Source organism: Vombatus ursinus, unplaced genomic scaffold (assembly GCF_900497805.2).
Source record: "Vombatus ursinus unplaced genomic scaffold, bare-nosed wombat genome assembly UNPS02000582.1, whole genome shotgun sequence".
Classification (NCBI taxonomy): Eukaryota; Metazoa; Chordata; class Mammalia; order Diprotodontia; family Vombatidae; genus Vombatus; species Vombatus ursinus.
In genome coordinates this window covers 5631888-5646775 of record NW_020940360.1, presented here as the reverse complement: position 1 = coordinate 5646775, position 14888 = coordinate 5631888, and the positions used below count along the sequence as shown (strand labels likewise).

Genomic DNA, 14888 nt, shown 5'->3' with positions numbered 1-14888 from the left:
CCCACCTGATAACTATGTCTTAAGACCATGACTAAATCTGCCTTGTTATAAATTCTACCTGATGTTCCTAGTTATGCCCTCTGAGGCCAAACAAAACAAGTTTCAATCTCTCTTCCAGATGACAGCACTTTAAATATTTGAAAGCAAATAGTTTATCCTTAAAGTCTGATCTTCTCTAGGCTGAAATCATTGGTGTAGGAAGGATGAGGAAAATCCCCCTATCGATGTAGATCTGCAACTGTTCTGTAACAGGCCTTTAAATATTTTGTTGCGGGGGAGCGGTTCTGTGAAGTGAAGTGACAGAAGAGCTAGGGCTCTTTTACACCTTAAAGCAATTTCTTATTAATATAGCTTACTCATAAGACTAACTTTCTTGGATGCCATAATGACACTTTTGACTCATGTTGAGGTCATAGTCCATTAAAACTCCAGGATATTTTTTTAGGAACAATTACCATCTAACCACGCGTGGCCAATCTTGTTATCTGATTTTTTTTTTCTATTTGTCTTCCTCTTATTCTAATTTCACTGATTTTATGCAAAATCATTTAATTTTTATGTAACAAAAATTTTCTATTTTATGACCTCTTTAATCCTTTATTTGTTAAGTCTTCCCCACTATCCATAGTTACGAAAAGTATTGATCTCTATTTTTCAAAATGACGTGACTTTTTCTATATACATGTATCTATCTGGAACTAGCTGTGGCATACGCTGCAAGTGGTTAGTCTAAACCCAATTTCCACCAAACTACTTTTCAGTATCTCAGCAACAGGGAGCCCTGCCTCCTCTCTTGGTGTTCTTTTTTATTTTAATTTAGTATTTTATTTTTCCCCATTTACGTGGAAAAACAATTTTTAACATTTGTTTTTAAAACTTTTGAGTTCCACATTTTTTCCTTTCCTCCCTCCCCACCTCACCCCCACTGAGAAGGCAAGCAATTTGATATAGGTTATACGTGTGTAGTTACGTAAAACATTTCCATAATAGTCATGTTGTGAAAGAAAACATAGATAAAAAAACACCCTCAAGAAAAATAAAGTAAAAAAAGTATGCTTCAATCTGTATTCAGACACCATCAGTTCTTTCTCTGGGGAATGGATCGCATTTTTCATCATAATTTCTTTAGTTGTCTAGGATGATTGTATTGCTGAGAATAGCTAAGTCATTCACAGCTGATCATCTCACAATACTGCTGTACCTTTGTTCACAGTACATTTCACTTTGCATTAGCTCATGTAAGGTTTTTCTGAGAGCATCTTGCTCATCATGTCTTACAGTACAACAGTATTCTATAAAAATCACATACCACGATTTGTTCAACCATTCCCCAATTGCTGAGCATCCCCTCAATTTCCAATTCTTTGCCACCAGAAAAAAGCTGCTATAAGTACCTTTGTACATATAGGTCTTTTCCCTTTTTGTTTTTTATCTCTTTTGGTATACTGACCTAATAGTGGTATTGCTAGATCAAAAGGGTATGCATGGCTTTATAGTCCTTTTGGCATAATTCCAAATGCTCTACAGAATGGTTGAATCAGTTCACAACTCCACCAATAGTACATTAATGTCTCATTTTTCCCACATCCCCTCCCACTATGTGTCATTTCCCTTTTCTGTCCTATTAGCCAATCTAATAGGTATGAGGCAATATCTTAGAATTGTTTTAATTTGAATTTCTCCAATCAATAGTGAGTTTGAGCATTTTTAACCCCTCTTCCCCTCCAGTGTAAAAGCTTTTTCTTGCCTCTTTTATGTGAGATAATTTACCCCATTCTACCTCTCCCTTTCTCCTTCTCCCAGTACATTCCTCTCTCACTCCTTAATTTTCTTTTTTAGATATCATCCCTTCATATTCAACTCACCCTATGCCTTCTATATATATTTTATCCAACTATCCTAATAATGAGAAAGGTCTCATGAGTTACAAATATCATCTTTCCATGAAGGAATGTAAACAGTTCAACTTTAATAAGTCCCCTATGATTTCCCTTTCTGGTTTACCTTTTTATGCTCTCTTGAGTCTTGTATTTGAAAGTCAAATTTTCTAATCAGCTCTGGTCTTTTCATCAAGAATGCTTGAAAGTCCTCTATTTCACTGAATGACCATTTTTTCCCCTGAATGACTATACTCGGTTTTGCTGGGTAGGTGATTCTTGGTTGTAATCCTATCTCCTTTGACCTCAGAAATATCATATTCCAAGCCCTCTTGTACCTTAATGTAGAAGCTGCTAAATCTTGTGTTATCTTGATTATGTTTCCACAATACTTGAATTGTTTCTTTCTGGCTGCTTGCAATATTTTTTCCTTGACCTGGGAACTCTGGAATTTGGCTATAATATTTCTGGGAGTTTTCATTTTGGGATCTCTTTCAGGAGGAGATCGGTGGATTCTTTCAATTTCTATTTTACTCTCCAGTTCTAGAATATCAGGGCAGTTTTCCTTGATAATTTCTTGAAAGATGATGTCTAGGCTCTTTTGTTTGATCATGGCTTTCAGGTAGTCCAGTAATTTTTAAATTATCTCTCCTGGATCTATTTTCCAGACTTTTTTCCAGTAAGATACTTCACCTTGTCTTCTATTTTTTCATTCTTTTGGTTTTGTTTCATGGTTTCCCAATTTCTCATAAAGTCATTAGCTTCCATTGTAATTTTTCAATTCTAATTTTTAAGGAATTATTTTCTTCAGTTAATTTTTGTGCCTCTTTTTCCATTTGGCCAATTCTGCTTTTTAAGGCATTCTCCTCCTTGGCTTTTTGTACCTCTATCATATAAAAGAGGTTTAGCCTAGTCCATTTTTTTTTAAGGTATTTTCTTCTTCAGTATTTTTTTGTCTCCTTTACCAAGCTGTTGACTCTTTTTTTCATGATTTCCTTGCATCATTCTCATTTCTCTTCCTAATTTTTCCTCTATCTCTCTTACTTGATTTTAAAAATCCTTTTTGAGCTCTTCCATGGCCTGAGACCAATTCATATTTTCTCGGAGGCTTTGGATGTAGGAGCTTTGACTTTGTTGTCTTCTTCTGAGCATGTGTTTTGATCTTCCTTGTCACTGTAGTAACTTTCTAGGGTAAAAATTTTTTTCTGTTTGCTCATTTTCCCAGCCTATTACTTGACTTTTAACTCTTTGTTAAAGTAGGGCTCTGCTTCCAGAGCAGAGGGCACACTATCCCGGACTTCAGGAGTTTTGTGCAGCTGTTTTCAGAGATACTTCTAGGAACCTGTAAGTTTTCAGTTCTTTCAAGGTGGTATGATCTAAAGAGAGGTGTTTACTCCTCTCCTGGCCTGTGCTGTGGTCTGTGAGCAACTACAAGCACCCTGTTCTGCCCTGGAACTGTGACCAGTGTCTGCTCTACCATGGCTGCAAGCTCTGATCTGCTAGCACTCCTCTTTGCCCTGGACTGCTACCCAGATATGAGTATGGGCAAAGCAACAAAGTCCTGCCTCAGTGCTAGCAAAGAGACCCCTGTAATTTCCTTTTGATCAGTTGTTCAACTACCTTACCGTCTGTGGGCTGAGAGCTCCAGAAGCAGCTGCTGTTGCTGCTGATTCGGTTCTCAAGGCCTGCTCCTGTTTTGCTGGGAGTAGGGCTGTGCTGGCATGGCCTGTGCTGGACTGTGCTCCACTCCCACCCAGGTGTGTCAGACCTTTCCTGCCAAACTTCAGAGTTGCCTTTGGCTGGAAAATTATTTCACCCCATCCTTTTGTGGGTTCTGCATCTGTGGACTGAACAGTCTGGAAACCGCCACTGCTGTGTGATTCAGTTGCCCCAAGATGTGCTCCTCATTTGCTGGGGCCCAGTCTGCACTGGTATGGTTTGTGCTCCTCTCTCACTCTGGTGCAACAGATCTTCCAAGTTGCCTTGGGCTGGAAAATTGTTTCACTCCATCCTTTTGTGGATTCTGCCACTCTAGAATTTGTTTAGAATCATTATTTTAAGGTATTTGGAGGGTTTGAGGGAGAGCTTAGGTGAGTCCTTGCCTTTACTCTGCCATCTTGGCTCTTCCACCTCTCTTAATGTTCTTAAATTTGTCAAACACTCGTCTGTTGCGCTTAACTACTAAACATACATACCCAGAGATCACAGTACTGAATATAAAACTCAAAGAAAGAAAGGCCTCACATATAAGAAAACATTCAGAGAAGTACATTTTTATGGTGGTAAAGAATTGGAAACTAAATGGATTCCCACCAACTTAAGAATGGATAAAAAAAATTGTGGTATATTAATGTAATGAAAAATTATTGTGCAAAAATTGTAATGTGTGATGAATATAAAGAATTCAGAGAAACATGGAAAGATTTGCATGAACTGATGTGAGGAGAATAATATAAACAATGAGGAAAATAAAAGGAAAAAATGTGTAAGAAGCAGTAATCAGGTTAGAGAAGAGATGAGGAGCAGAGCAGTAAAAGCATATGTCTTCCAATTGGAGATGACTAGTGCTGATCACATGGCTCATTCTACTTCTTGGTAAAGACATGGGTGGGGGAATGGGGTCAAAGAGATGAAAAAGTATAAGAGGACAGGATAGATTGAAATATACAATTAACTATAATAACCATAAATGGAAATGGGATTAACCCCCCCTATAATGGAAGGAAGAGGATAACAAAATAGAATAGAAAGAATTTAACAGTATGTTGTTTACAAGAACTGCATCTGAAGTATTCATACAGAGTTAAAATAAGGGGCAGAAGCAGAGGTGAAATTTTAAAAAGGAGAGACAGCAATCATATCAGATTATGATAAAGCTATCATACAGATATATATCTATATTTATATACATACATTTATATACATAAAGATATCAGACAAGGCAATAGCAAAAACAGAAATGGCTAAAAGAGAAACACTGAAACTGAAATGAAATAATGTTACTACTTAATATATATCAAATGACATAGCATCTAAATACTTAAAGGAAAAGCTAATCAAATCACAGGGAGAAATAATATCAAAAATAAGCTCTTAGAGAATCCTTTAAGGTATACAAGGCACTTTATAAATATTAACTAATTTTATCCTTGCTACAATCCTGGAAAGAAGGTGCTATTATTATCCCCATTTTACAAGTGAGGAAACTGAGGCTGAAAGAGGTTAAGTGACTTGCCCAGGGCCACACAGTTAGTAAGTACTTGAGGTCACATTTGAACTTGGGCCTTCCTAACTGTAAGTCCAGAAGTTTATCTACTATGCCACCAAAGCTATAACAGCTATCTCAGACCTTGACAAAAACAACAAAAATATAAAAAAAGAAATTTTATTTTTTTATTTTTTATTTAAAAAAAAAAGAAATTAAGAGACTCAAAATAAGTTCAGAAAGGTTAGTGACAGTTCAAATACTGACTGGAAATAGAAAGGAATACACATATTTTTTACTCTTATCTGTGCATGGCACCTATAGAACATTGGCCATATAATAGGGCAAGAAAAATCTCATAAACAAAAGCAGAAAAAATATAAAACATATTTTTTGCTGACCACAATGCAATAAACATTATAATCAATAAAGGGCTTTTAAAGAAAGGATTAAAACTTAAATGAACATTAAATAATCTAATCCTAAAGAATTGGTGAGTCAAAGAACAAATGCATAAACAATAGACAATTTAAACAAAGAAAATGGGGGCATTTAGGTGGCACAGTGGATAGAGCACCAGTCCTGGAATCAGGAGGACCTGAGTTCAAATCCTGACTCAAACACATGCTACTCACTAGCTTATGACTGACCCTGTGCAAATCACTTAACCCCAACTGCCTCACCAAAAAGCAAACAAACAAAATGAAAAAGCATCAATGAACAAAGAAAATGACAATAGAAGAATATATAAAAATTTGTGGGATGCAATCAGAACAGTCCTTAGGAGAAGTTTTTTTATCACTAAATACTTTCATCAATAAAAAAACTCAACTAAACAAACAAACAAAAAAATAGAAATCCTGAATATCAAGAGATGAACAAAACTGAAAGCATAAAAATCCCACTGAATTGATAAATAAAACTAAGAGCTGGATTATTGTGAAAAATTAATTAAATAGATAAATCATTAACTAACCTACTTAGAAGAAAAGAAAATCAATATACTGATATCCTAAGTGACAAAGGAGAAATCACTACAAAAGAAAAAAATTCCAGGAAATTATTAGAAATCATTTTGCTAAATTACATGCCAACAAAACTGACAATTTAAATTAAGTGAACGAATACATGTGTATAAAAATTTTAAAATCTGATTAACAGAACAAGAAATAGATTTTGAATAACCCAATCTCAGTAAAAGAAACAGAAGGAGCCATAAATGCAGTCAGATCTCTCAATTGCAAAATCTAATTTAACGGCTAGCACAAGCATCATCCTTTTTTGACCTCTGCAACCTGTCAATCACTCTTCTCCTGAATACTCTTTCCTCTCTAGGTTTTTACCTGGTTCCCTCCTACTGGTATAAGCACTCCTTCACAACCTTCTTGACAGAATCTTTATTCAAGTCATGTCCCCTAAAAGCAGGTAGGTAAAGCAGTAGTTTGAGTAGATGTGGAGTCAGGAAGATCTGAGTTCAAATACTGCCTTAGACACTTACTAGCTATATGGCATTGGGCAAGTCACAAAACTTCTTAGATTCAGTTTCTTTTTCTAAAAAATGGGGATAGTGATAGCACCTATATCAGAGGGTTGTGGGTAGTCAAATGAGATAACATTTGTAAAGCACTTTGAAAACTAAAGCTTTATTATTAACTCTGGGTGTCTACAATGGTTCTGTCCTAGACTCTCTTCTCTTCTTTCCCCATACTATCTTGCTTGGTGATTTCATCAGTTTCTATGGGTTCAATTATCATCTCAATGCAGGTGATTCCCATATCTACATATCTAGTCCAATCCTCTTTCCTGAGCTCCAGTCTCATATTACCAAATTTGTCTTAGGGGCAGCTAGGTGGCGCAGTGGATAGAGCACCGGCCCTGGAGTCAGGAGGACCCGAGTTCAACTCTGGCCTCAGACACATAACACTTACTAGCCGTGTGACCCTGGGCAAGTCACTTAACCCCCATTGCTTAACCAAAAAAAAAACAAAAAAACAAAACAAAACAAAAATTCGTCTTAGACATCTCAAAATGGATGTCCCACTGGCATCTCAAACTCAACATGTCCTAAATGGAACTTAACATCTTTCCTTCCTCTACTCTCTCCTTTTCCAAACTTCTCTATTACTACAAAAGACATGACTACCCCACTGAGTCACCAAGGCTCACATTTGTGATTCTATAAACAATGAAGATGGAAGAAAGAAACATAATAAATAATAGATTTAATTTTTTAAAGACTGTGTCCCCCCATGTCTCCCTTGTTGGAAGAATAGGGACTACTCATAGGTCCTATGCCAGTAGTCACAGGCAAAGAATTGACCTGCTCTGTTTCCAACCTAGGTTGGTTTACCCTTCCTTTGGCAACCAGGTCCTCCCTGTACCTCTTGTTCCTACGAGCAAAAGATATTAATGACAAACACCTAACTGGCATGGTCTACTACAACCCAGAGCTCCCAAGCTCAAGAGATCTTCCAGCCTCAGCCTTTCCAGTGGCTGGGATTACAGGCATGTACCACCATGTCCAAACATGATAGATTTAAAAAAAAAAGTCTCCGAATGGTATAAATGAGATACACAAAGATTGTAATATTAAGAGCTGAAAACCTGTCATCATTAAGGCAATCAGCTTCCTTATTAATTTTAAGAGTATAAAACAAAGGAGTTTTTTTTAAAGAAGTATAAAATAGTGAAATGAATAAAATTTTTTTTTTGTTTTATAAAATGTTTACATGGAGGCATAATCACACAATGTACATAAACACTAAAATGACACTTACCTGTAAAGAAAAAGATCTTTGGCAAGGCGCTTAGGTCCAATGATTTTGAAGATAATCTCATATGTTTCAAGTGCTTTTCGATGAACTCCACCAGGCAATGCTGGGTGCAGGCATTGTGCTAGGCGTTTGCCTATGGTGAGCTTTTTTGGTACTACCTGGTACTTTGCATTATTTTGTAAAACCTGGTAGAAAACACTTATAGTACATTAAAGCAATCACCCATGTTTCATTTTATCTGTTACCACTTACTGCTTTTAATTAAATCAATCAACCAATAAGCATTTATTAAATTCCTACTATATTCCAGACATGTTCCAGGCTTTATTAAAGTATAGAAAATGCAAATAGTCCCTACTTACAAGGAGCCTACATTTTAATGGGGGAGACAAGGACACATAAAATATATGTACAGCATGAATATGTTAATAAATGTGCACACAAAGGGTAGTGAAATACAAGGTAGTTTAGAAGGGAGGGCACTAGCATTTGGGAAGGTGGGGATAGGGAAAGTCTTGATGCAGAATATGGTACTTGAGCACATCTCTGAAGGAGACAGAGGGAATAGGGTCAAGGAGAGGGACCTTATAAGGTAGAAGAAAGGAAAGAGAAAGTACATTCTAGACACTGGAGATGCACAGGGAGATGGAATGCTGTTGGTGAGGAATAGAGAGAAGGCCAGTTTGGCAAGATCAGAGTTTAGGAGGAGAAGTGATGTTAAATAAGGGTGGAAAGATAGGTTAGGGACAAGTTGTATAGAGCTCTAAAAACTAAAAATGAGGGTTTATTTTTTATCCTAGGGGCAAAAGGAAGCCAATGTGGTTGAATAGGGTAGTCACATTTGTGCTTAAGGAAAATCACTTTGTCAGCAGTGTGGAGTGTGGACTGGAGTGAGGCACTTGTAATAATCCAGGTTATGAAATGAAGAGGGCCTGAACTAAGGAACAGGTAAAACTAAGCTTATAAGTCTAGATAAGGGAGTTGGATGTGAGAAATGTTGTGAAGGAGAAATGGCAAGACGTGGCAACTGATTCAATGTGTGGGTTGAGAGAGATGATTATGAACCTGGGAAACTAGAAGGACGGTAGAGTGTGGGACAAAAATAGGAAAGTGTGAAAGGGAAAGTTAGGGAGAAAAATAATAAGTTGAATTTTTGACATTTTTAGCTTAAGATGTCTCCAGGACATCCAGTTTGAAATATCCAAAAGATAATTAGTGATTTAGAAGCTCAGTGGATAGATGGACTGAATATATCAATCTGAGACACATGAATGAATAAAATATTTATTAAGTACTTACTTTATGCAAAGCAGTTAAAGAGTCATCTTTGTATAAAGATGATAGCTTAAACTCACGCGAGCTGATGAGGTTACCAGAAGAATGCAGGGGAGAAAAGAACAGGGTTTAGAACAGAAATCTGGGAAAATCTCCACTTAAGCGACATGATACGGACAATGAGCCAGGAAAGGAGACTTCAAAAAGGCTGCCTCAGTGAGACAGGCAGGAGAACCAGAAGACGGTAGTGTCACAAAAACCCCAAGAACAAAGAATACCCAAGAGGAGAGGGTGATTACGTCAAAAGCACCAGAATGATTAGTTCTGAGAAAAGACTCAATAGATTTGGCAATTAAGAGATCACTGCTAACTTTGAAGAGAGCAGTTTTAGTTGTGTGATCAAATCAGATGTCAGACTGCAATGTGTTGAAGAGGAATAAATAAGAAAAAAAATGGAGGTAGAAAGTGTCTAGACAGCTTTTTGAATGAGACTGGCTGAGAAGGGGAAGAGAGGTCCAGGAAGATGGCTTCTGGGGATGGTAGCATCTAACGAAGGTTTTGGATTTTTGTTTTGTTTTCTTTTGTTTTGTTTTTGGTTAGGCAATGGGGTTAAGTGACTTGCCCAGGGTCACAGAGCTAGTAAGTGTTATGTATCTGAGGCCAGATTTGAACTCAGATCCTCCTGAATCCAGGACTGGTGCTCTATCCACTATGCCACCTAGCTGCCCCTGAAGGTTTTTTTAAGGATGAAGAAGACAAGGATGTATGAAGGCAGTAAGGAAGAAACCAGTTGATTAGGGGAGGTTGAGAATTTGATAGGAGGGTAATGACTGAGGATACAATCTGCTGAAGAAGAAAGGAGGTGATACCTTTAAATATAGATGTAAAAGGGCCATATCGATTAAACTACTGAAGAATTATTTTATAGAGCTAAAAAAAATAATAACAAAATTCATCTGGAAGAACAAGAAGGGGGTGGCTAGGTGGCACAGCGTATAGAGCACCGGGCAAGTCAGGAGGACCTGAGTTCAAATTTGGCCTCAGACCAAACACTTGACACTTACTAGCTGTGTGACCCTGGGCAAGTCACTTAACCCCAATTGCCTTTAAAAAAAAAAAAAGAACAAGAAGGCAAGAATATCAAGGGAATCGATGAAAAAAAATGAGAAGGAAGGCACAGCCTAGCAGTAACAGATTTCAAACTATATTACAAAACAACAATCATGAAAATAATCTGGTACTGTCTAAGAAATAGACTGGTAGATCAGTGAAACAGATTATGTAAACAATACACAACATTAAATGACCACAATCATCTAGTATTTGATAGATCCAAGCTTCTGGGGTAAGAACTAAACATTTGACAAAAATTGCTGGGAAAATGCAGAAACTAGCATAGATCAACATCTCAAACCATATACCAAGATGAGGTCAAAATGGGTATGTAATTTAGACATAAAGGGTGATATCATAAAAGTAAATTAGGGGAGCATGGAAAAATGTACCTGTCATATCTATGAATAAGGAAAGAGTTTATGACCAAATAAGAGATAGAGAGGATCATGAGAAGTAAAATGGATAATTGTGATTACATGAAATGAGAAAATTTTTGCACAAACAAAAATAATGCTGCCAAAGTTAGAAGGAAAAGCAGGAAAGTAGGAAAAAAATTTTACAGCAAGTTTTTCTGCAAAAGGTCTCATTTCTCAAATATATAAGGAATTAAGCCAAATTTATAAAAAAATTAGAGCCATTCCCCAATTGATAAACCGCCAAAGAATATGAACAGGCAATTTTCAAAAAATTCAAAGCTATCAATAGTTACAATTTGGAACTATGACCAAAGAGTTAAAAAATTGCATACCCTTTGACCCACCAATACCAGTACTAGGTTTGTATCCCAACGAGATCAAAGAAATGGGAAAAGGACACATTTGTACAAAAATATTTATAGCTGTTCTTTTTGTGGTAGCAAAGAATTGGAAATTGAGAGGATGCCCATTAGTCGGGGAGTGGCTGAACAAGTTGTGGTATATGATTGTGATGGAACACTATTGTGCTATAAGAAATGACATGCAGGATGCTTTCAAAAAACCTGGGAAGATTTATATGAACTGATGCACAGTAAGCAGAACCTAGAGAACATCATACACAGTAACAGCAATATTATAATGATCATCAGCTGTGAAAGACTTAGCTACTTGATCAAGACAATAATCCAACAAAATTCCAAAGGACTCATGATGAAAAATGCTATCCACCCATGGAGTGAGAACTGATGAACTCTAAGTACAGATTGAAGCATACCTTTTTTTTAACTTTCTTTATTTTTCTTGGTCTTTTTTGTGTGTTTTCTTTTGCAACATGGCCAATATGGAAATGTTTTGCATGATTTCACATGTATAAGTGATATCAAATTGCTTGCCACTGGAGGAGGGGTGGGAGGAAGAGAATTTGGAACTCAAAATTTTTTTAAATGTTAATTTTTTTATATATAATGAGAAATATTTAAAGAAATATTATTTATAAAAATAAGGGTAGATATAAAGAGAATAGATAGCCTTGACAAGGAGAAGGGCCAATTCTTTGTCCAAGAAGAGAAAGTGGGAGATAAGAGTTTTTTTTTTTTTAAATATGAAAAGAAGGGGAAGAAAGTGAACTCACATTGATTGGCCTCAAACTTTTCAGTCAAGTAACAGACAATATTCTCAGTTGAGAAAGAGCAGTAAAGGAGATGCAAGAAGGGCTTATGGATAGAAGAGACAATTGGAATAGCTTCTGGGGAAACTGAAGTAAAGAATTTATTAGGGAGAAATAAAAGGCCTGCCTTGCTGCAGTGAAGGCTCAGCTGACATTGGATAACATGAATTTTCATTGTATACAGTTATCACAAAGTTATGGAGATTTTCTGCAGCAGGGTTCAGGAGCTTGTGAGTAGGAGGGGAGGAGACTGTGGGAATAATCCAGGGCAAAGGTTTAACAACAGTTGCAGCAATAGGATAAGGGGGCAAGGTACATTAAGAGCAGAGGACAGTTATAAGATTGAAGGTGGAGGGGAAGAAAAGTGAAGCCAGAATAGGGAATAATGACCCATGAAAATACTGAAGGGTTGAGTCACTGTTGGTCTTGGTGAAGGTGAAGCATAGGTTTAGGAAGAATGAGGCATTAGGGAGAGTAGGTTATGGTCAGACAGGGTAAAAACTGAGTTTCTAATTGGAGGTGTGGAACGATTGCAGGTAATAGTGAGGTCTATTGTACGACCATCTTTATATGTGTGGTGGTTTAAAGAAGTAGGTCATAGGAATAAAAGAAACTAGGAATTGGTAGGTTAGGGAGTTTGAGGGAGCATCAATGTGGACATTAAAATCCTCTATTATAAGGGCAGGAGTTGAGGAAGAAAGAAAGATATGCCAGGTGCTGAACTCCTTTAGAATGGACAGAGAATGATTTGGGGGCCAGCATCCACTTTCTGTTTTAATGCTCATTAACAAACCAAATTATGTCAATTTACTACTATTCACACTATTACTATGATACTATTAATAATCTATTACTATTGATTACATATTTATTAGCATTATTAGTACCTAGCTGCTACATAAATATTTTTACATAATTATGAATGCAAAATATAAGTAGTTACTAAGAAAAAACGGTTTATGATTATTTTCTCCCCCTTTTCTGTGTCTCATTATCGTCTCAAAAATTTTTTTTTAAAAAATCTTTCCCATTCTGGCAGAATATTCTTTCTTCTTCTATAAGGTATCCTTTAAGGACAAATGTACATGAGAGATAAAATAATGTCCTCTCACTGATTCCATGGACTTTAGTGTACCAGCCATTTTAAGAAAGTCAAACACTACAGTTGTTGTAAAGCAAAATCTGGCATAAAATGGTAGTGAGAGGTCCTCAATAGATGTTAAAGAGAATTAGTTAATTTAAAATTTTAATGCTATGAAAACAAAAAGTTATTTTGCTAGTTACAAATGTGAAAATTTTGTCCTTCCCAATGCAGAATAAAAATTTTATGTTTTTTAATTCCATATTTTAATCTTTAAAGACCCATTAACTCATAAAACTAAAATATGTTTTCCTGATAATTATTTCTTTGCTCAGTGTGAAGAGGAAAAACATACCTTGTTAAGCTTCCCAAGCGCAGATATTAAGTCTGCCCATTCACTGGAGTATTCAAAATTCTTGAGTGCTTTGTCAATTGCTGCTACATAATTCCTGTACTTGGAGTCACTCAGTAACTCCAGCTCCTCCGTGTTCATCCTCCCACAGATTCCCACTAGAGGCCAGCTCGCAAGTCATGTAAAATCATTACCTATAGGAGAGTTCATTGGGGGAAAAACACATTAAAAAGTTAAATAATATAATAAAGTCAGAATTTCTTACAGTAAATCTTATGAAAATACTGCTATAGACAGGTGGTCAAAGTTGGGTACGAGAATGTAGGAGGAACTGGGGATGTCCTCAGAGGCAGATCCGCACATCTTTCAGTGGGCTAAAATAATTCACAGTTTGAAGATACAAAAGGGAAGGGTGCTCCTTTGATTATTGCCATTACACTATATTTATTACTATCATCATGTTATATGAATGTATTTCCTTTGTAACAAGCTAGAATCATAGTAAGATCTTGATAATTTGAAACACTACAGACCTGAATAGGTTTGGGACACCATCTCATTTTTATTAAAGAACAAAAGGGAACCTAGTTAACTCAGAATTTCAAATTACATATTATTTTGAATTAACTGATACAGGATGAACAAGAATTTTACTGTCATTGGTTTGATCAACCAAAACTTCCCAGTCCTCCTTTACTCACAACTGACTGCACTTTCTGCCAGGGAATTTTCAATGCTTAGGAAAACCTACTTTTTCCAAAGTAGTAACAGCCTATCTTTAAATGTCTATCTACTCCACAGGTCCTCCAGCTAGTGAAATGTACATCAATTTCAAAGGGTAACCAGGGTGATCACAGTTGCTGCCATATATACTTATAACTTTGTCCTATCTCTTCAAGAAGATTATTGACTGCTAATAAGTGCACTACCAAAGAAAAGTCCCTGCTTTCCCACTTAACACTTCCACAATGTCCCCCAATTTACTTCTACTGTCAACAGCATCCATCCTTACTCTTTCCATTAGCTTTTAAGATTTAGAGGAAATTCAATAATAAATAGTCACAGGATATAAACAAACAGTTCACAAAGGAAGAAAAGTATTCACAACCATGTGAAAAAATGCTCCAAATCACTAATAGTAAGAGAAATGTAAATTAAAATAATCCTAAAGTTTTACCTCACACTCTGCAAATTGGCAAAAATGGCAGCAATGTTGGAGAAGTTGTGAAAAGAGAGACGCACTAACACAAATATGAAATGGTACATCTATTTTAGAAAGCAATCTGGAATTATGCAACTAAAGCACTAACATATCCATATCCTTTGAACCAGAAACTCCATTATTGGGCTTATACCCTAAGAAAGCCACTGATAAGAAAAAAGTACACATACACCCCAAAATATTGAAAACAGTACTTTTTGTAACAGCTAAAAATTGGAAACAAAGTACATGCCCATCCACTGGGAAACATTTAAACAAATTGTAGTACATGAATGTAATGAAATACTACCATGCTTTAAGAAACGTGTATAATAAATACAGAGAAAAATGGAGACATCTATTCAAACTGATAGTGAAGTAGGTAGAGTCAAAAAATAATACACATAGTAATTACAACAATGT

The 14888-nt window shown here is 36.2% G+C and overlaps 1 protein-coding gene across 2 annotated transcripts in view; it reads right to left on the bottom strand.

The window, feature by feature from the left end:
- The window catches only part of DOP1A (DOP1 leucine zipper like protein A), a 116516-nt gene that overhangs the window by 75439 nt on the left and 26189 nt on the right, over window positions 1-14888 (bottom strand). For both annotated transcript variants that reach the window (XM_027854785.1, XM_027854791.1), the window contains exons 2-3: window positions 13268-13458; window positions 7860-8041 (exon numbers count right to left, since the gene is read on the bottom strand). In XM_027854785.1, the coding sequence (XP_027710586.1) occupies window positions 7860-8041; window positions 13268-13405 (320 nt within the window). In that variant the 5' untranslated portion in view covers window positions 13406-13458. The remainder of the gene's footprint in view (window positions 1-7859; window positions 8042-13267; window positions 13459-14888) is intronic.